Source organism: Lampetra planeri, chromosome 34 (genome assembly GCF_965212315.1).
Source record: "Lampetra planeri chromosome 34, kcLamPlan1.2.h2, whole genome shotgun sequence".
Classification (NCBI taxonomy): Eukaryota; Metazoa; Chordata; class Hyperoartia; order Petromyzontiformes; family Petromyzontidae; genus Lampetra; species Lampetra planeri.
In genome coordinates, this window is record NC_136140.1 from 8,762,803 (window position 1) to 8,786,141 (window position 23,339).

Below are 23,339 nucleotides of genomic sequence, written 5' to 3' on the forward strand. Positions count from 1 at the left end.
AGAACAACCCCCCGACACTTATTCTCTCTATCTCGCCTACACAATTGCAGCACGCGCGGACTGCACAGTTAATTTAAGCTTCCGATGAAATGAATTGCCACGTATGGCATGGCCACGGCGCATGCGGTCATGCACGTTGGCCATGCCAAGAGGGGTGAGTGGATCACGGACATTTGTGAAACTCTCGTGTTGATGAGACGAAGTTGTGCATTTCTCTCGCAGAGCAGTGCAAAGAATGGTCCGCGGAAGACGGTGTCACAGAATTACTTCTGAGATCTCTTGAAATTACCGCGAGGTGGCCAGGAGATGGCAGTACAGCGAGTCGATTGAAACAAGTGGGTTTCATCGCAGTGTCATGCCCTCGTGTGAGCTGGTGGAGGTTTTTTTCCTCTCCCGGAATTCCCAATTCCTCCCATTTGCAGCCAAACATTCATCAACGGCATTTGGCCAAACATCCCGACGTTTTGAGATTCTGCGAGACTTTCCTGGGGAAAAATAAATACATATCCAACAAAGGGAATGGTTGTCGTAATTACGTGCACGCACATTGATGGGGTCCATGGAAATGAACAGATCCCTCTGCGAAACTTAGATAGTGTAATATAGAAGCAACTCTTACTGTTTATGGGATGGGTGAAGTGTCTCCGTCTACAACGCCTTTGTTGATCCACTGCTGGATGAAGGCCCTCACCTCTCGCCCGTGTTTTAAAATGCGCTGTACGCAGTGTTTACATTGCGGACGAGATAAACTGCGGTCGTTTTTCACGTGAGCAGGATTTACGTAGAATTAATCAAATCGGCTCGAGTTGCGTCGACTCAACTGAGCCGTGTGAGCACAGACAGCTTGGTGAAGTGGGGGTGGGGGGGGGGAGCCCCACGGCGCATTGGGCTATAAGTTCCCACTGGGTGTTAACCGTGACCGGGACTCTAACTCAGGTGGCCGGGTTTCATTGCACAGCGCGCTTAACCATCGCACCACAATCTCGCCATGACGACGGTCTATTGCCCCAAACGCCGTTCTATCATATTTGTGGCCGTTTTCTTTTTGTTTCAAGGCTGTCTTGTGTGCGCCCTCTGCCAACGCAGCAGCCGCAGCAGCATCGCCAACTTATAATTCGAGACAACTGTGGCCATCAGGCTTAGGCGGGTGTCATTAGAGGCACACTAATTTGCGGTGAGATATTGACGTTATTAGATAAATAGCTGCTTTGGGCCGTAATTACGCATTTGGCCATTACAATAATTGCATAGCATTCAATCGCACGCGTGTCATGATTAGCCACGAAGCTCCAGTGAATATATGCATACTGCATAGTTTGAATGTTACAGTCCTTTGTCACTCAACTGCTGGATGAAGGCCTCCGCGCGCCGGGTCATACATGGGTGTTGTTCGACCATACTTCACCGCTCTGGTCACTGCGAGTTGGTGAACGTTGAGCCTTCGGACCAGTTCAGACATCGCTCGCCACCGATACTAAAGCCATGGTCTGGAATCGAACTTGGGTAGGTCTGGGCTCATAGCACATCGCACGAAGCACTGGGCCCACTGCCTCCCCAACACAATGTACAACATGCGAATAAGCATCCGAGGTGTGCAAAGCGAGCGTATACGAAGAGCGCATTCGGACAAAGCGAAGAACAAAACAAAATCAAAACAAAATCACGGATCGGCAGATTGTTCCGCGGTGGTGAGCACTGAGCAGCAGGTCGTGCTCGATCACCGCGAGCCAGAACACAGACCGCGCCGAGTCTCAAGACCGGTTTCCAGGAGGGTTTCCGCAATTAGCGTGTTTGTATAATTTACGATGCGTTTATTTTTTATTTTTTGGCGATTAGAAAAGGAACCCGGAGAAGCCTCAGGCTTACAAGCAAAGGAAACGTGCACAACTCCGTACAGAGGGCGGCCGTGCGCTTCTCTCCCGGACCATTCGGTCGAGGCTTAGTCGACCACGAGAGACGCAAACGTTTCATCCTCCTCGGAGAGGGAGCACGAGTAGTTCACGGGACGGCTCGTGAGACGCGTGCTGTACTGTGGTCAGCGCTTTTGCGCTGATACTGAATTCCCCCACCCTTTCGCTCGATCGCTCGCTCGCTCACCCACCCACCCACCCACCCCTTCACTCTCGACTCTGACAGGTGGTTTGGCTGCGGTGGGGAGGGGAAGGTAGGGGAAGAGGAGAGAGAGCGAGGGAGGGAGTTGACGGGAGCAACTGTTGAGGTGCACGCCCAGACACACCGCGCGCACACAGCCAGCGATGATGATGATGATGATATAGTCGCTCTCGCTCGCTCGCTCGCTCTCCTGCGCGCCCCCCAACACGCGGACACGCGCGCATTAACCTGGCCACGTGCGCGCGCACGGACACACACACAGAGATACACACACACGGACAGACACACACAGACAGACACACACACACTCACCTACACACTCGCTCACTTACACAATTACTCCACTCAGAACAAATGTCAATCGCGGCTTTGCGGTTTTTTGCGCGCGCCACGGTTTAGCTATTAGACACCGGGCCGAGAGACGGCGAGGACGAATAATAAGTAGGAAAAAAAAAGAAGAAAAATCAAGACGTAGAAGAAAGAAGGTGGGGGGGGGGGTGGCGGGGGTGCGGTGGGTGGTGATGGTGGGTGGTGGTAGTAGTGGTGGTGGTGGTAGTGGTGGCATTACAAAACGAGCGAAATAAAACTATTAACAAAGTTACATCAGCGCTTTTGCGCGCGCGCGCGCGCACGCTTGTCTCTATATATACGAGGCCGCGGCTTCTGCTGCGGCATCTGCAGCCCGAATGCGGATCACGTCGGACGAAAGATCCGGGGCGACAATCAGCGAGTCATGCGGAGACCGCGCGTGGAGGAGACGACAGAAGAACGATCTCTCTCTCTCTCTCTCCACCGAGGGACGAAAACTGTTTGAGCAGCGCCGAGCTGCGTGACTGAACCGGGACACAGTCGCGCCTCAGCAGCACAACGAGAGAAAACCCACCCCGGCTGCATCATTATCAGCAGCAAGCAGCAAGCAAGCAAGCATCAAGACACCTCGGACGCTCAACTCGTATCAGCAGTCGACCCGTTGCGCGCGCACACACCGCGAACTGCCAAGCGCGAGGCGAGTCGGCGACACGGACAGCATCATGTATGCGCGCATCAGCCGCTGGATACTGCATTGCCTCCTGACTGTTGCGGTCTTCTACTTTCGTATCGGGTAAGAGCTCGATTTTCGTTTAAAACGCGGACTCGTTGCGCGGTGTTGTGACGCGGAGCCTGCGATGACGCGCGTCTGCGGGCACACGCGACCGCGCTCATTAACGCGACGTCTGCGCCACTGCGGCGATGATGATGATGATGTCTAATAAATGAATCGGAACGCGTCGGTGTGAAGATCGTCAAGGGAGGCTTTGAAGCCGAAAAGTCTGCAGGCTGCTGTGTTTACTCGTCTTGGTCACGGCACCGCTTCGTGGCTGGTGGTCTGTGCTGCCTTCCTGCTCTGCTGTCTCCACTCATTCCTGATCGTGGGCCATCAACCTCCGCGTCCACTCCACGATCCTTCAAATCCTCGTTCAGCCACTGTGGACCCTGCGTCTCTGTCTCGGTTCCGGTGCTTACCGTGTTCATCATCAACCTTTCATCCGATGTTCTTTTCCTCCCTTATCGACTTTCTTTCAGCTCGTTCGCGATGGGTAGGAACCCCCCTCCTCCCTTCACTCTCGCCCATGTTCTATTTCGCTGTGCGCTGTGGTTTTGACCATGCAGTCCAGACACTCTCAACACACGGTTGAGTTATTTCACATGCGCACGATTCACGTCGACTCTAGCGAGTTCGGCGCGAGTTATGTCGCCTGAGCCATTGTGAAAATGTGATATTGGCATGTGTCGATTGAAGGTTTCCTCCTGCGAGAAGTGGACATTGTTTGTGTGCGTGTCTCGACTTAACTATACCGACATCAGTGAGGTCGCTAGAACACGGCGCATGCTAACAAACCCAATCGCTAACTCTGTACCACAGTGTATCATTTTTCGTCAATTACTTTGAGCGAAATCGAGATGCCAACCAATGCCCCATATCGCTAACAATGGGACGTCGTGAATAGCCGTGCCTGTGTGTCCTCCGTGTGCAATACATCGTCAAACCACGCATTTGAAGTCAATTAAAACAAAGTCTAAAATTGTAACAGTCAAAAAGAATGTCATTCAGGACGTCGTAACTTTTCTTTGCCACCAACCTCACAAATGTGGACATCGCTCGGATAGTTAACAGCAATTAAAGCGATTAGCACGGCGCGTAACACCCCCGCTAATGAGCCTAATGCACGCGCGCGTGCACGCGGGCCCCGCCGACTTTCACCTGCACGCCCGAAACCTGCCCTCGGAGATCAACACCCGAGTGCCTGCTGCCATCATGCCACCCAACTCCACGCCCCACACCACCCTCCCGTGTCTCTCTCTCTCTCTCTCGCCCCACCACCCCACCCACCTTTTTTTTGCAACCACCCTCCTTATCCCAACTCGTTGAGATAACGTCAACATTCACTGACCACATCAGTGAGCGGCCTCGCGCGCCCGCGCGGTCTCGTTAACTTCCATGGCCCTGCAGGAAACGCCTGCGATTTGCCCATAAAGAAGCTGATGATACCTGATATGAATGACAGTAGAATGTACACCTCTGTCGGTCGTGGCGGGAGCGGGGGAGGGGTGTTTGACTATACTTCGCCGGGCTAGTCAGCGCGTGTTAAAGGGAGTGGGGTTTAAAGGGGGGACAGGAGAGCGCTTCCGTTATTAATCGAGTCCGAGAATCGAACCCAGGTAGCTGGTCCATCACGCGATGCGCTGACCAGTGTGCACAGGGTGACTGTCCAGAAAGTGTCCAAACGAATACCTCGCTGAGTCTCAGGACTCTTGTTTTTGGAAGGTGCCGCCAAGATTTGGATGTTTGGATGAGTCTCGTTAATGAGCGTTCGGGCTTACGTGAGAAGAAATGTGAGTGCCCGTAGAAACCCTACGACTGTCAAGTTGATTATACATATATACGTATGGATACATCGTGTGCTATGAAGGAGGTCCATGACCCAAAACGTCGCCTATTATAGATATTTTACTTTTTAAGAAAGCGGCATTAACGAATGTGTGTATATATATAACTGTGCAACTGCTGCACGCATTGTTACGCAAGAGTGCGACGCTCAAAACTCTGCACAAAATAGATTCAAGAATCCACTGCTGTACCAACTGCTGTCCCACATCCGGCGACCTCGCATCGCGAGTGGACGGCGTGAGGCTCTTCGCCGGCGGTCTCGCAGTGTTCGCGGTAGAAAGCAACCGAGCTCGCAGCTTGCCGGAGTCAGCGTGCTTCAGAGATCCGACGGGTTTCGGAGCGCGTTCGGAGTAAATCTGTTGAGGTCACAGCGAAGTCGCGCAGCGAGTAGCTTGAGAAGTGAACGGAAAGTGGCCACCAATTGGACGTGGAATGTTTTCAGTTAACAAGAAAAGTCGTGCGTACGCATCGATTTTATATAGTTTTCTAAAAATGTACGCTTTAATCCCGAATGATATTAATTAATTATTGTCTTGATTAATGATATTTTCAAACAAACGACGCACAATATCGCTGGGTTCGATCGTCCGTGAAGCTCACGGGGCCAGGAACCCCAGAAACCGCTTTGTCCGCACATTGCATCAGCAGCAGCAGCTATGGATACCTGAAGATGATGATGATGATGATGATGCACACATGAAAAATTACAATCTCTGCTGGAGTGCGTGGAGACTGTGGTCACAGCCCGGAACAGAACCGTGGGACATGTAGACATAGACTCAACCGGCTCATTCACACATCAGAATGAGAAGTTTGTTTCCAGAGTAAAGCCCGTTGAGCTAAGAATCTCTCTCTTTTTTTGTTTTAATGGGGAACTCGGTCGGCAGACGAAATCGAATTATTTCACAATAAACATAATTCAATAACAAAAAACACACGTAATAATAACGACAGCAACGATGTTGTCAAATGACATTCGCGCCCAAACGTGAGTGATTTTAATCGAGTCCGTTTTAACGAGGACATAAATACTCAGGAGGGAGGCATCATCACAGTCATCACAATCATCATCGTCGTCACAATCATCACAATCATCACAACCATCACAATCATCACGGCGACGAGTCGCCATACCGCTACTCCTCCTGGAGCAGGCATCATCTGGCCCATCAGGGCACCTCGATGTAACATTTCGGCTCCTGCTCTCCGCAAACGCGAGCCGCACGAAGATGGGGAACGCGGCTCGCGTTCTCGTCGCGCTAAAATCACGGCTAGGCGGATGGAGCAGTGCCCCGCGCGTGAACGTTTGCGACTTAAGTTGGAAAGACGAAAAAAGCATTCGAGAAAAAGAGAAAAAGCAAAAGCGTGTTTGTCAATTCTAAGAATCGGTCCCAGAGGCAGCGTTGCGCAATGAAAGCGGAGACACGGAGACACGCAACGCGCCCTAAAGCCGTCGGCTACAGGTGACCGCTTTGGTATTCGAACGCCTCGACTCGACTCATGTACAGTGGCGAGGTGGTTGAGAGAGCAGAGGGGGGGGGGCGGTGGAGGTAAGGGGGGGGGGGGTGGTATGATTTTCAAGAGGGCGATTCAGTTTAATTTATTGCAACCAGGATGCATGTCGGATTGAACTGCGATATACACATCATCATCATCATCATCGCCGCCGCCAATGTAGTCGTGGTGGTGGTGGTGGTTGGTCGCATTCTTTAGATCTTTTCGCAATGGAAGTTGGCTCATGCCTTGGCGCGCGCGCACGCATGCAGGTAGCCGCATATCCAGTTGCATCTCGAGATAACGGGGAGGAATGCGAATTTGGGCCCGCGCCAAGGAGGGACATTTACATAATTGGCCGTCGGAAAGAAACGAAGGTTGAATTGAATGACTGGAGCAGCAGCAGCGGCAGTTTAAGCAGCGTCGTTCCTTCCGCACATCGATACGGCAAAGCGATCAAACTTCGTGCTGTCTCACGACACGAACGACCAGTAGCCAGGTTCACGTGAACTCCCTCTCCTCTCATTCTCTCTCTCGCAAGGCGTTCACGTGGCTTCATCGAAGCACGGATATCAGCCGTGGTTGTTGGGCAGATTCGCTCGCGTGCCATGTGTAACGACGCAATCGCGCCCAATAGGTCATCAATTCATTACAGCTGCAGGCACGGCGGAGTGAGCATGATGTAATGACGCTGAGGTTATTTAAGAAGGAGGAAGTGTCTATGAAGTGTACGAAGCGACGCGCTGCCCGGTGTGTGAATGGATACATTATATAGGTCACGTGGAGGCATCTCACAAGAAGTTCTGTGATATCCGCTTCCGTGGCGCCGTTCTCCATAGCACGCCGAGAGGTTGCGCTGCTACTACCTAGGGCCCCAACTGGATTCTTGGTCTCGGGACGACGCAGCGAAATTTGGGAGAGAATGAACGTAAAATGATCGAGCTCGCAATGAGAAGACGTGCGTGCAAAAACACGCTCACTTTGGAAAGGGGTCTCCCTCTGTGTGTCTATGTTGTGTGTATCTTTCAGTGTGTCTCTGTGCTGTCTCTCTCTCTTTCTCTGCTTGTGTGTCTGTTTGTGTGTCTCCGTGTCTGTGTTTTGTCTTTCTCTCTCGCTCAAATTTAGTTCTACCTGATGACGACTGCTTGTGTTGCAATCGAAACGTCGTACTCTATTATTTAATTTATTTTCTTTCTACGTGACTTTACCGAAAGAACCAACGAGTAATCCCTGCAGTGACGAAAGCTTCGAATCAAGTTTTATCTCCAAAATAACTTCCGTGAATCCTGCTTCCGCGAGCCGTTCTCGAGCACGCCGCTCTTGGCACCGTGACCGACGCCGCGTGGGTAGAGCCACTCGGAGGAACAGAGAGTGACACAACCGAAAGGTGCTGGGATCGATACTTGAAAACTCCCTCCTCGGAGTGTCCCTTAATGAGAGGGCGGAATGAAGAGCTCCGTCGTCTCGTAAGGCATCTTCTTCTGACCCCCCCCTCTCTCTCTTCCTCTCTCTCAAACAAAAAAAACAAACGCCACTCAAGTCGCGGTGATTAAAACGCCCCGATTCACCTGCGCGGAATGCGTCTCCGCCGCACGGAACACGGGGAGCCGGCACGCTGACTCGGTGTGTGCACGTGTGTGTGTTGTGTGTTGTTTAATGCGCGTGTGTGTGTGTGTGTTGTTTAATGCACGTGTGTGTGTTGTGTGTACGTGTGTTGTATGTATGTATGTGTGTTGTATGTATGTATGTGTGTTGTATGTGTGTGTTGTACGTGTGTGTTGTATGTATGTGTGTGTTGTATGTATGTGTGTTGTATGTATGTGTGTTGTATGTGTGTGTTGTACGTGTGTGTTGTATGTATGTGTGTGTTGTATGTATGTGTGTTGTATGTATGTGTGTTGTATGTATGTGTGTGTTGTATGTGTTGTACGTGTGTTGTACGTGTGTTTGTTGTATGTATGTGTGTGCTGTATGTATGTGTGTGTTGTATGCATTTGTGTGTTGTATGTGTGTTGTATGCATGTGTGTTGTATGCATGTGTGTGATGCATATAAGTGTGTGTTGTATGCATGTGTGTGTGTTGTATGTATGTGTGTGTTGTATGCATGTGTGTGTTGTATGTATGTGTGTGTTGTATGCATGTGTGTGTGTTGTGTGTGTGTTGTATGTATGTGTGTGTTGTACGTGTGTGTGTTGTATGTATGTGTGTGTTGTACGTGTGTGTGTTGTATGTATGTGTGTGTTGTATGCATGTGTGTGTGTTGTATGCATGTGTGTGTGTTGTGTGTGTGTTGTATGTATGTGTGTGTTGTACGTGTGTGTGTTGTATGTGTGTGTGTGTTGTATGCGTGTGTGTGTGTTGTATGTATGTATGTGTGTGTTGTATGCATGTGTGTGTGTTTATGTGTGTGATGTATGTGTTGTATGTATATGCGTTGTATGTATGTGTGTGTTGTACGTGTGTGTGTGTGTGTTGTATGCATGTGTGTGTGTGTTGTGTGTTTATGTGTGGGGACGGTAGTGTAAGTGGTTAGCGCTACGCATCCGGCGACCCGAGTTCAATTCCCATTCGCGGCTAACATCAGTGATAGCGAATATCTGAACCGGTCCTGGGCCTCCCCTAGGTCGACTCAGCCTCAAATGAGTACCTGGTGTGGTGTGTAAACATCGCCACTGGGGAAACAAAGGCGGTCGGGCCAGGTGTTAGCCACCCACCCCCTCGTGTGCCGTGCCGGCCTTCATAGGTGCTCGCTAACAGCACTTGCCCCAACAGTCTGCTAAGTTTTTACAGAGGATCTTTGTCTCTGTGTGTGTGTTGTATGTGTATTGTGTGTGTGTGTTGTATGTGCGTTGTGTGTGTGTGTTGAACGTGTTGTTCATGCTAACCGTGGCCGGGGGTTCATCCACGTAGCCCTGTGCAGCGAGCGAACCACTGAGCCAACGCTCTCCACTTAATTCTAGATTTGAAGCTTTCGTGACTGCAAGGATTCATATTCTTAGGTTTTTTCGGTAAAGTCACGTAGGTAAAAAATTAAAATTAGAATTAATAAAAGTAAAATAAAAATAACATAAAAATCACGACGTTTCGGAGGCAACACAAGCAACCCACTTAAACGAACAAAAAAAAAACAGGCATGCAAATAATATACTGAGCTGCCGTATAGTGAATAAACAAACACGCGTCTTGGGTAATTGAATTATTTTCTGTGCCGCTGCAGCTGCATTGGCAAGCGGAGTGCACACAAACACAATTCAGACGCATTCCTCAATAGCAGTGTGGCCTTAAATAAATATATACCGTAATAGGCAACGTTTCGGGCAACGCTCCTTTATTTCACAGAACGTAGGCGATTATATATTGTAGTAATTGTATATCGTGTGTTATATTGTTTTTATTGTAAGGTGAATGTGTTGAGTTTGCGTGTTATTGTTGTCCTGATTAGCGCGCTACCACATCCCAGACGGACTGAATGTGATTTGCTGGCGTGCGATTCTGAATCTCACTTTGTAAAGTCACCCACAGTATAACCATTGCAACAATTACACACACACACACATATATACACATGCAAGCACTGCAATCATACACACGTTTAGTCATTGGTCATCATGGTGCAGGTCTCCCCACGTCCCGAGCAGCCATGGAGGTTGTTGGACCATACTCCAGCTTCACCGGTGCCGGCGAGGGAAGGCGTTCGTGAATAATCGGTCAAGGACGAGTTCAAATATCACTCGTGGCTGATGATAGCCGTGGCCCCGGCATGGAACTCGAGTGGCCCCGTTCACAGCGCAATGGGTCAACCACCGCGTCACCGCTCCGCGCTCGACACAACGACGCATGCGGCCCTGTGTCGATGTCGTCCACCGCTGGATGATCGTGGCAAAGCGACGGGTTCAGATGCCGCTCGCCGCTGATGTTAGTCGTGGCGTCGCGCTGCTAACCACTGCCCACGCGCTCCACGTCCTGTTGAATGCACCGAAATTGCAACGTGAACTGCCGAGTCAGCGTTCGACGACGTTGCAAATGAAACCGTTTAGGTGTAGGATTGTAAAATGCATAACAGTTTGACGCGTAGGCTTTCGCTACCAATATTATGCGTAAAAAAGTGTTTTGGGTTAGATGGCATAAGTATGAATGTGTCGTACCCCGCGACCACCCGACACAGCCAACCAGTAAGGTTTGTCACGTGAACTAAACGTGCCAGTTAGTTGCTGCTTCAGCCCACCGGTGTGTTGGAGAGTAAACCCACAAGAATCGCCGGCGAAACGTCACGATACTCTCACATTGTAAACGTTGTGGGTTTACTCTCCAACACAACGGTGGGCTGAAGTCGTAAGTAGCTGGCGCGTTGTGTTTACGTGACAAACCTCACTGATTGATCTGCGTCGGGTGGTGGCGGGTTACGACGCATCTATACTTACGCGATGTAACCCAACACACCTGTATTGTGCGTAACATTTTTGAACGGCGTAACGTCGTTTTAATGGCAATGTTTGTTGCAATCCGGGTCCGCCAAAGGCCTCCATGCAGCAGGGAACTCATTGACAAGGCGCCGTGAATTGCTTCTTTTTACAGAATCATTCAAATTCATTAATTCGCCCGTTACGTCCATTGTTCCGGTCTACAAGAGAACGCTCCGTTTGACCTACTGACCTATACAATTAAATACATCCCCAGCCGAGACTTGATGGACAATGTGCAATGTTTGCGTTTAATGTTTAACTTAACGGTAATCACATTTAACGCGTGGCTGAGCCGCGGCGCGCGTGTGTGTATGTATATAAATACATATACACTCATAGCTATGCGTAAACAACGTTTAAAATTAATAATATTAATGCGCAGAAAAAAAAACCCCCACGTGTCAATCCACTGCTGGCGTGAAAGTCCCGACCACGCCGTCGCAGTATATACAGATGAGTTGTTTAACCAGACTTGGTAACGGGTCAGATACAATTCGTCACTGGTGTTAGCCGTGGCTGGGAATCAAACTTGGTTATCATATCGTGTGTGCATTTATATATATATACACACGCGCGCGCGCGCATACATGGTTTGCGTGTTTGTGTGTGTGTATATATGTAAGGGGAGCGGTAGTGTAGTGGTTAGCGCGCTGTGCTACGCTACGCAACAGACGACCCGAGTTTCATTCCCGCTCGTGGCCAACACCAGTCACGATTTTCTGAACCGGTCCTGAGCCTCCCCTAAGTCGACTCAGCCTCAAATGCGTACCCGGTGCGGTGTGTAAACATCGCCACTCTGGAGACAAAGGCGGCCGGACGTGGTGTTGACCATCCACCCCCTCGTGTGCCGTGCGGTCTACATAGATGCTCGCTAACAGCACTTGCCCCAACAGTCTGATCAGGCTATATGGCAGATCTTTGTCTTTATTTTAAATATACAGCGCCGTTCCGGCCTTCATAGGTGCTCGCTAACAGCATTTGCCCCACGAGTCTGTAAAGGCTATACTGGGTGATCTTTGTCTGTGTATACACACACATATATGTGGCCAATTACACTAATTAAAGGCCTCTACACACATTGTCGTAAAAGTTCACAAATTCACGGGTGTGGTTTTTGTTTGGTTACAATTATTCAAAGCTTGTAATGATAGTAATACAATTGCTCATAAATGTTCCACGTGTATTTGTAAACAAAATCATTGTATTGCGCATGCGCATGTCTACTCCGTAGATGATACGGTGCACATAATCTTTATTTATCCTGGGGAAATCCGATGAGCTATGAAGCTCTTTATCACAGATGTCCAGTAAAATCGCACAGTTAGGACTGCAATCCGTTATTCAACGTATTTCGCGAACACGCGCACCCATCTATTGAGCTTATGCCCGCACGACGGGACTAACGGCGCGTTGTCGTAGATAACGGTTTCGTGTAAGTATAGTGCCGCACGCTCTGGGTTCTAACACGCTCTGGGTTCTAACACACTCTGGGTTCTAACACGCTCTGGGTTCTAACACGCTCTGGGTTCTAACACGCTCTGGGTTCTAACACGCTCTGGGTTCTAACACGCTCTGGGTTCTAACACGCTCGGGAACACGATGCGTAAATCACGGTGCCTGTAAGTAAAGTACAACACTCTCTGGGAACACGAGGCACGCAAACAAACATGCGCCAGGTGTAAAAAAAAGTTCAAATCTGGTCACATCAACCCCCACGTGCCGCATTATGAGACGCAACCCAAGACGTCGTTTGCCTTTAAAATAGTGGAGATTCAAAGAGACGAGTGTCTAGTAATCAGGAGAAGGCGGTGTCGGCGCGTTTGACAATGTTCCTGAACCATTGTACCCCTCGCTACGCAACGTCGCTGCGAGGTATCTCTTCCGTCAGCACATCGCCAACTATTTGAGTATCTCATTTTAACGCTTGTCAATTACGCGGATATATGTGTGTGTGTGTATTTATATTACGTATATGCAGACGGAGCGTAGGAAATACAACCGCATCTCAAGTCCCTGCAACAGTTTAAGTTTTTTCAGTTTCATTCATTAGGTGTAGCCCTGTGAGCCATTCGGCTCTTGAATCTGGTGCAACCGCAACAAACAAAAAACATGAACAAGGAACATCTTAAAGTGACTATGCGCGAACAGAAAAATCTCGGAAAAAACTGCAAAGTCTTCCAGAAAAAAAGCACCTTATACAAACGCTGTGCAAAAATCTCACTGGGATGCAAGTCAAACAGCAAGAACAACCACAATTCAACTTAGATTAAAGCCATCATTCTAACTCTGTACTACAACAAACAAACATGGCCAAACCAAAAAACTTTTCGAAATCACCAAAATAAATCCATAAGCAACAGAGGAGGCAACACGTGGATTCGCTGTTTGACAGCCCGAGTGTGGAAACCATGCACACGACGAGCGAGGCAAAGAATTGACTCATGGCACGACATGCCACTCGCCTTCTTGACTTTGTCTCCAGTGGAGAAGCGCGCATGATGTGCATAAGATACTCAATGCGAACTCGTGGCCCACCCCTCGTTCTAGGCGGAAGAGCGTTAAGTGCGAATGGAATAAATTCATATCGATTTGACGCTTTCGTGACTGCAGGAATCCATACTCTTTGGTTCTTTCGGTAAAGTCACGTAGATAGAAAAATGTATATATTTTTTATTTTTCTACCTCCATGACTTTACCGAAAGACCCACAGAATATGAATTTTTGAAGTCACGAAAGCTTCAAGTCAAGGAATAAATGAAGTTTAACACGTAGTCGGCTTTCGCGAACAATATCATGCCATAATAGGTTTTTTGAATGGTTAGATCGCGTAAATATCTAAATGTGTCGTTAAACCCGCCACTACCCTACACAGCCAATTGGTCAGGGTTGTCACGTAAACAGAACGTAGCCAATTCGTCACGAGTACAGCACACCGGTGTGTTGGAGAGCCAAGCCACATATGTCTGTCACCTGATGAAGCTAGTTGTAATTACTGGCGAGACGTCGTACTCAAATTGTAAATGTTGTGGCTTTGCTCTCCAACACACCGGTGGTGTGCTGTACTCGTGACGAATTGCCTAGGTTCTGTTTACGAAGTCCGCTCGCTGCTATGCTTACGCTCCTCCTTCTTCCTGCCCCTCTTTTCTCCACTCATTCGTGTACTGGGCCATCATCTCCACGTCCGCCCCAAAGTCATTCATCATCACCGCTCGGAACCACCTATCACGATGATGCTGTCGATGCCTTCCTCTCGGTCTCCACCCTGGTGCTTCCATGTCCATCGACGTGTTTCTCTCGATTGTTGGTTCCCCTCTCCTCGTCAGTACCACGTCTACTACAACGTCCTCTAGCCGTCGCGTCGACGGTATTCTGCACGATATAGGTTCATGACCGGCTTTCCAAACGCATTGCCCTTTTGTCAATTGCCTTCTGCACCAGGCGATGCTGATGCGGTGGTGGGAATGGCTGGCAACATTGGAAGTCGCAATTCAAATATCTCCGACTTCGATCTCCCGGTGCGGCATACACACAGTATATATATACACACACACAGTATATATATATACTGTGTGTGTGTATGCATGACTGGGTGCAACCACAGCTAGTTGATCGCCAGGTCCCGTGTGGTCGGGGTAAAGTGTGTGGGCATCTCTCGCGGGACGTCTGACCCACGAGATCAGGGGCCGGCTACCGATATTTTTTATTTTCGAAATCGGTAAAAAAATTAAACCTCAATATTTCAAAAGCCGCCAAAGCACTGTGTGGTGAATACGAGACGGCGGTGGCGACTTAATAAATAACGGGTCACGATGCGCTCCTTAAAGAGCCACCGCGTGCGGCTCCGTAGCTGCAGGTTGCCAACGCCTCGCTCTCGACTGTCTCGCGAGAACACCCTCCAGTGATCGAGCATTCACAGGGCTGCACCCTAACCCCGCACGCCTTGTGAACGAACGAAACATGTAATGAACGAATGAATCATTTCAAGAATGCACCATCAAACATCACGCCGCGTGTTCTGTCCGTCCGTGCGTCCGTCCCGCCCGCCTGCCTTGACCGATCGCCGCAGGGCACTTTCCACGGTCATGGCACTGGGCGCGAACATCATCTGCAACAAGATCCCGGGACTGGCGCCACGGCAGCGGGCACTGTGCCAGAGCCGTCCGGACGCGATCATCGTGATCGGCGAGGGCGCGCAGCTGGGAATCAGCGAGTGCCAGCACCAGTTCCGATTCGGCCGCTGGAATTGCTCGGCGCTGGGTGAGAAGACGGTGTTCGGCCAGGAGCTCAAAGTTGGTAAGCGCCCCGACTCGGCCTCATTTCGGCGGAGGAGTTCACCCGCGGTGTGCGGTTGCCCGCGCTTGCCACCGTGGTGGTGCGCGCGCGTGTGCGTGCGCGCGCGCGTGCGTCGTGTGGCACGCGCGCGCGTCGTTTGGCGCGCGCGTGTACCGCACGGCGCGTTTTGTCGACGATCAGCGGACGCACGAGGGGTCTTCCCCACTGCAGCGAGTTGTGGAGGTTGTTCTTGTTGTTGTTGTTGTTGTCGTTTTACCATTGTTATTGTTTTGTTGTTGTTATTATCATTGTTCCGCTTATTTACACGGGGAATGCCTCACTGAGTCTCGTGATTTTTTAAAAAGAGGATCCTGCCAAGTGTTCGTAATAGTGGGGGCGGGGGGGGGGGGTGATTGCGATGCGAAATCCCAGTTAAGGAATTTGCGGGTATTTTAGTTATTGTTCCAATTTGGTACATTTTGCCACATCATGACGCCGGCACACAATGGCGCGAATGGCGTCACTGGATCTTTAACGCCCATCGTGAAGCAGACGGCGCGTGGTGGTTTGTTTTGTTGTTACACCTGCAGCATTAATCAGGGCAGCCGTTGTGGATCAAACCGCGAACCTCTGCGACAAGCGGCTAAAAGCGCGCCTCCGCTGGGCCCGGGTTCAGCGCATCAGCCGCACTTTGGGGTGGTCAGGATAGGTTCCAGGGGTAATCCTTCCCCATCCTCTCGCCGCTGTTGTCAGCACATAGCCGGGAATCAAACCTCAGAATTCCAAGCGCGATAGGAACCCCTCTCCCCCCCCCTGCGCCGTTGCGCCACTGCTCCCGCCCATCGCCTGCCGTGCACGCATTACATCACGGCGGCGATGGCCAGTTCGTACAAACTCTTGTACGGCAGCGGTAACGTGGATTATTTCGTTTTATTTTGTGTGAAAATTAGTGGTTCCAGAATTCTATGGTTTTGCTATTCAAATTCAATCGTGTGATAACCGCTCTCATTTGATAAGACCGATACCACAACCATGCCATCTATGGTGGCACCATCGAGTTAAATACTTGGTCTGAGCCAATGAGTAATGGGGGACAGCGGTAATAACGATTGTTGATTTAGTGTACGTGAATTGCGGTGGGGTGGGGCCGGGTTAAGGATCGGAAACCAAAATAACAAGAAAATTATTTTTTTTCCAATTTGGTAAAACAAAACAAATAACATCAACATTTCAAGAGCCGCAATGCACCGTGGTGAACACGAGACGGCGGGGTCCTTCATGAACGACGCCACGACGAAGCGGTCCTTAAAGAGCCACCGCACGCGGCTTCCGAGCCGCAAGTTGCCAACGCTCCCAGGGGCCCAGGGCCACCGCTCAGCAGGTTGTCGAACAACAACAACAAACATCGACAGAATTGAAGGTTGCGTTGCGTGCATCACAAAGGAGGAAACGCCCAGCCCCGAGAGGCCGACCACAGCTCGGAGACGGAACGGCGAGGCGAGCTCGTGGGAGGTGGATTTGTGGCATCGCAAGGCCGCGAGATTGACGATGGTTGATGATGACGATGACGACGGTCATAATCAGTGGCATTGGGAACATGCGGTTCAGTGCATTTCTATATTCACGTCCACTCCAGAGTTTACTCAATACTTTAATCGGTAGGCGCGGTGGAATAATTGAATTTAATAGCTCGAATCGATGAAATAATTGCTTAAAGTATCACGTAATTTATTAGAAATTAACGCAATTAATTACTTGCGCATCTTCCGTTATCCCAACTGAGCTTGCCGAGTTACCCCTGTCTGTGAGCGGGGCGAAGCGACGTCTGTCGGAAAATGACGCGGACAGACGTCAACTCGGACATCGCGCAGCTCAGGTGACCCGCATTTGAATACAATAACGCGAGGAGTCCATCGTGATCCGCACCTGCACCAGACCTCATTCCGTGGCTCCATCTCCTCGGCGGTGACCCTCCTCTCGGACGCATTCCATCCTTTGGCCGCCACTCTGCACCTCGGCTCGCCCCACGAGTCATCCGCCCGTCTCTCTGTGACGACGGCGAACGCCAAAGGCCCCTCGCCAAGACGAGCAGACGGATTAACCAGCAGCAAAATGTCGTGCAAACTTTGGACCGTAATTCGGCGTTCTGGGTCTCATCAAGCAGTCAGGCTCGCTAGCCAAACACCGCTGGTGTACCGGACGTTGTTGGTAAGAGGACTTCCTGTATAAGACGGGGCCCTGCCGGCGCGCAAAAAAACCAAGAATTACGATTATCGACGGCGCAAAATCGAGTTTTTCATCAAAATAAACGCAACGAAAATATGTACTCGTGAAGTGCATAGACCACCCCCCCCCCCCTCAACGTGTGCATGACGCATGCGGGCATCACAACTGGATGATAGATTATCGTTCCCAGAAAACGATGAGTCTTCACCCATGACAACATCTGAGGCACCAGACTTTTACTTCACAAGTTAAACATTTACACTGCAGAAACGCGGGGATCGCAGATGTCATCATCATCGTCGTCATCATCAGCCACGATCTATATCTATCCACTGCTGGATGAAGAACTTCCCCAAGCCGCCGACATCCATCGTGGTCTTGCGACGCAACAATCCACGTAAAGCACCGGCACACAAACCGATGTTCATCGCTCCATCTCTGCGATGAACGTCCGCGCGGGCACGTCCCATACCTTTAGCCACCTCTACGTTGTTAGACTTGACCACTGGCCACCCATCATCCCTGCGTAGCCCACCTTCGATAGGACGCCTCTCAACACGAGTCTGCCCTCTAATCCCCGTGTTCCTCTTCCTACCCCTCAATGCAATCCCAAGCACGGACCTCCCCGTGCTTCTTTACTGCGCCTCTCAGCCTTTGTCCCGTTGCCTTTGTCTCTGTACGCGTTCCTCATGCACGGCGGCGAAAGATGCGGCCACTGCACAAGGCAGATTGGCACAAGGCACACGAAAGTGGAAACAAATGACTCAATGTGCAGTGGGTTTCGACGGACGCTCTGCCCCATGGGTCGTGGTGATGATGATGATTATGAAAGTGAGATGGATATGGCGTGCCGAAACTAATTTCGGGAACGGTGTTCCGGACTTAGATTTCAGCACCGGTGCTGTTGCCCGACACTGCCCCGATACGAGTTCCTCTCCACGTGGTCACGATTGGTTGACACTTTTGGCGAGCCCCCTATAGCTTTCTGCTCCTCGGTTCGGGGATGGTGGTGGTGGTGGTGGTCGGTGTCCGTGAGGTCAATTTCGGGTTCCATTCGCATGCCACGGACGCACACGCATCGCTTTCAATCAAGTCAAGACAAAGGCTCTCGCGGAGAAAATGGGGAAGTCTTGTCGCTCACACGCTCCCTCGAAGAGGCGCGCTGCGCTCAACTGAAGCGGCTTTGTTCCCGCTGTCGTCATCGCGCTCGCGGAAACGCCAGACACTTTGTAATTGCATCCCGAGTCTTAAAAGAAGACGTTAAGCCAAACAAATAATGCACACACACACAATGTGTATATATTATTGCGTGCGTTTGGCAATATGTTCACGGGACGAATGCGAATGTCGAGAGGGCTTCATCATCGAGACTGGGGGCGAGTTCCTGTAGTTTGTCTGTTACCCATCCGTTGGAGGATTACAGCCGACGGTGGATGTTGTTGCTATGGCCCATGGCTTGGGTTGCACGGCCACAGCCGCACTTCTGCGGAATCGTCGTTCATTTCTCATTCATCGGGGAGATGCGCGCGTCGTCCCATTGGTGTTGCGATGCCGTTGACGGCCAGTGTCCTCGAGCAGGAGGAGTGTCAAAGCCAGGAGGACGCGTGCGATGTGTGGGTCTCGAATGCGGTGTTTATATTCTCGGCGTCGGCGTTGTTCCACTCCCGTTCGCCAACCTTCTCCCGGATCTGGGTGCTGGGATTCTGGGATGGTGACAGCGGCGGCGGCGGTGGCAGCGCGATCTTAGAAGGGGAGTCGGGTGGGGGGGGGGATCTGGACCTGAGTAGTTGGTGTGCGAGGTGAAGATGATGAGGTCTTGCTTGATGAGAGGGTGGGCGATTGTCGTTGGCAGAACAACGTGAAAAACTCCCCTTGCGGTTTGTGCGATGTCTCTGCAAGACATTAGGTCTCAAAAAATGTTGACCCAGAACGCAGTAGATTCGGGGAGGGGGGGGAATGTTGAATGGGCAATACGTCTCCACGTGTCCGTCTCTCCACATGAAAAAAATAACGCGCTTCTGACACATCCCGTCAGCCGCACGGACTTCTGGGAGCGCGTAATGTCAGCAGCATTGTTTCAAGACGAGCAACAAACTCCGGAACGGTTTCGACATTCAGTGACTCGTCCGCAGGGTCAGGCTTGCTTCAATCAACGGTGGTGAACTGGCGATCTTTCAGGCATGGTGGACCCTGCCTCCCTTTACGATTTGCGGCCCCCAATTCGACGTGGAATTGTACGAAACACAACTCGCCGTGCGCAGCAATCAGCTGCTTTCTTGTAGCTGTGCACCCAGGATGCTTGGCTGAGACGCGTTGAAGGCATGATGATGATGATTATTCAGAAGAATCGAACGCTTTACGTCACGGATTTTGCCACACTTCATTCCCGTCGTCAAAACACGACACGTTTACCAAAGTGATCTTTCCCGAATTAAGTCGTTGCATGCTGCACGCGCCTGATGATTGCTGAACACGTTTCACTTGGCGTAAACAGCCTTGACTCGCTTAAGATATAGATAGTGTGTGTGTGTGTGCGTGTAGATGTCCTTGCGAGTGTGTGTTGCACATGTGTGCACCACCAATGCACCTAGCCTGGCACAAGCGCTGCGGTGACGTCACCGCCACTCAGTGGCCAACGAGGGCTCGTTTTGTTGTACCACCGATGCAATGTGAGCGGCGTGTCTTTTAAGAGGGAGAATGATGTACGATGGACAGATCCGTCTTCCAGAAGACGACTGAGAATCAGAATATTCATCCCCCGAGGAATCCGATGAGCTACAAAGCTCATTTTCACAGATGTCCAGTCGGGGCTGGTCAGAACGTTCCAACCGCAAAGTAAAACACGATAGGAGTGCAAAGTATAGGGAAATGAAGAAAATCACTTTAAAAAATGTGCAAACAAAACTACACTTTAAAAAAAAAATCTCATCAGGGAAATCCCACTGACCTATTAGCTTCACAAACGAAAGCTCAACGAAGTGGCTTATCGCGTGGAAATGTATGGCAGCAAAATTAAAATTGAGAGAAATACAAATAACTTTAATCGCTCTGAGAGCTACGGGCTTAGTGCGGCCTGGAAGCGTATTATTAAATAATACATATCACAATTGCAATTCCTTGAAGGGGAAACACATACTAATTTACTGATTACTAACGTAGTATATAATTACAATAATCCCCTCCACCACCTCTGATTTCTGCACCTGATTAGGTAAAGTGATTGGGTTCAGTTATTAAATAGGACACATTACAACTAATTGCTAATCTACAACTGATTACTAATCATAACAATTAACTGATTACTAATCTATCATAGAATTACAATACCCCCCTCTCCGCCTCTGATCTCTGCACCTGATTGGGTTAAATGATGACGTCACCCTGTTGCTCTATTTAAGACCAGGAGCAGGTGGAGGGCTTCACTCGTCTGGCAAATTGCCCGATGATGCTGGATGTACTTACCAACGAAACGGCGAACTAAAAAATTGTAAATGTTGTGGATTCATTCTTCAACACATATGTGGGCTAAAGTAGTGAACTATTTTGTCTTTTGTCAACGTGACACTTTTTTACTGATTGGCCGTGTCGGGTGGTGGAGGGTTACGACACATTTATAAACAACGCGATCTACCCTAAAAAACCTTTATCATGAGCAAAATTTACCTAAATAATCTAAACGAATGTTGATTATAAATGTGGAGGGAAAAACCGGAGGACCTGGATAAAAAAAATCCACGCGATTTTTTAAGGGCTGATGGTATCTTGTCCTCTGTGTTGGTTTTGTATCGTATTGCTCTGGAGAACCGTCTTACGGAAGATTACTAATACGCGTCTTCGAGAAGACCAATTTTATTCTCCAGATTCTAGGACGCATCAGCCAACGTTTTACTTTCAAATGCAAGGGAGGAAAGTTCGTCTAATAATCCGGAGAGAAAAAAGTAACATTATTACGAAAATTATGGTAGTCACATGGCTGTCTAGTTAGCCGCGCTTTCGGAAATCAAGCAAGATCCTTACGCAAGCATTACATCATGCGAATGCACATGAGATATATACCGTATCTCTCTCTCTATAAACTGTGCATGTGTCGTGTCCTATCTGAAATACGATGGTGATCATGGCCGTCCTTCCATGGAGGCCTCTCCACGAGATTGACTCAAGAACTGTGCCCTCGAAATCTCCTCCCAGTTTGCAGCGTCCCAACAGCGTCAAGAAGATTGCTCAGCACGTGACTTGATTCGCTTGCAGTCATCTCCCGGCCTGGTGCGGAACCTTCAAAGTCCCTCCTCCTCGCCCCCCCCCCCCCGTCAACACCGCATTCATATTTCAGTCTCTTGTTTTCCCATGAGATCTCAAAGACATCAAACTCGCCTCTTTCTCTCTCTCTCGCATTACTCTCCTACACGTTTCCCGTCGTCTAGCCCTGCTGCTGCCCGCAATGCATTCACGTTGCTCGTCTCGCCTGCCCCCGACATGCTTACACGATGCAACAAAGACGGCCACTGCATGGGCGCGCATTCAGATGCGCCTCCGCGGCCGTCTGGAACGCTCTTCCTTCCGATATTAGGAAGCCACTGGAGCTACAGGTGCTCGCTGACAGCCCCCAATGGTTCGTTAATAGGCTATACGGGGGGGCGGGGATGGGGGAGTCTTCGTCTTTGGTAGTGTGAGAGGTTTCGACAAAGTAGCTTGAGCTGGGCTAATCGTCAGCATCGACACGTGAAGATAACGACACAGTCAGAGGGAGAAGGAGCGAGAGAGAGAGATGCGCGCATGTACACAAGTGCGGTCATGTTAGGGCAAGCGCGGTTGGGTTGTTTTATGTCCTCTCTCGCTCTCTCTCTCTCTCTCCAAATTCCAGAACTCGCAACGCACCGCGGTGCGCGCCTTGCCACGTCTTCTCAGATCGACCGATATGCTCTCGCTCGGATCGAATGCAAATTAATTATATATAGAGGTCGTTAAATACACACGCACACACACATACACACAAGCAGACACACGCAGACACACACACGCACACAGGTAGACACACACACACACACACGCACACAAGCAGACACACGCACACACACAGACACACACACAGACACACAAGCAGACACACACGCAGACACACACACGCAGACACACACGCACACACACAGACACACGCACACAGACACACGCACATACGCACACACACATACGCATACACACAGACACACACGCACACACAGACACACACGCACACCCACGTACACACACGCACACACACAGACACATGCACATACGCACACACACATACGCACACGCAGACGCACACACAGACACACACACAGACACACACGCACACACACACAGACGCACACACAGACACACACACATACGCACACACACATACGCACACACACAGACACAGACGCACACACAGACACACACGCACACACACGTACACACATACGCACACACACAGACACACACACACTAACACGCACGCTGCACGTGCCCGGTAATTGCTAGGCGCGTCCCACGTGACGTGGGAGACGTGGGAGAGCGCTCATTTAAATCGAGAACGCGTGCTGCGACATCGCTGGGTGCACGCACGGACAAAGACAAATATCCCCCGTATAGCCTCTAAGATGCGGTTGAGGGGCAAGTGCCGTTAGCGAGCAAATATCCAAGGCCTGCACGGCGTACGAGGCAGTGGTTTGTCGAGCACTCGGAATTGATGTTAGCCGTGACCGGGAGTCAAACTGATAAGGCCTCCGGGTGCATTGCGCAATGCATTAATCATTGCGTCACCGCTCCACCCACACACGAACAGACAGACACACACACACCAACACGCACGAATTCAATC

At 50.2% G+C, this 23,339-nt stretch overlaps 1 protein-coding gene across 1 annotated transcript in view; it reads left to right on the forward strand.

Moving 5' to 3' along the window:
* The first annotated feature begins 2,668 nt into the window (after window positions 1-2,668).
* LOC144730104 (protein Wnt-7b-like) overlaps window positions 2,669-23,339 on the forward strand; it is a 30,385-nt gene continuing 9,714 nt past the window's right edge. The window contains exons 1-2 of the mRNA XM_078610666.1: window positions 2,669-3,214; window positions 15,066-15,292. Of these exons, the coding sequence (XP_078466792.1) occupies window positions 3,144-3,214; window positions 15,066-15,292 (298 nt within the window). The 5' untranslated portion in view covers window positions 2,669-3,143. The remainder of the gene's footprint in view (window positions 3,215-15,065; window positions 15,293-23,339) is intronic.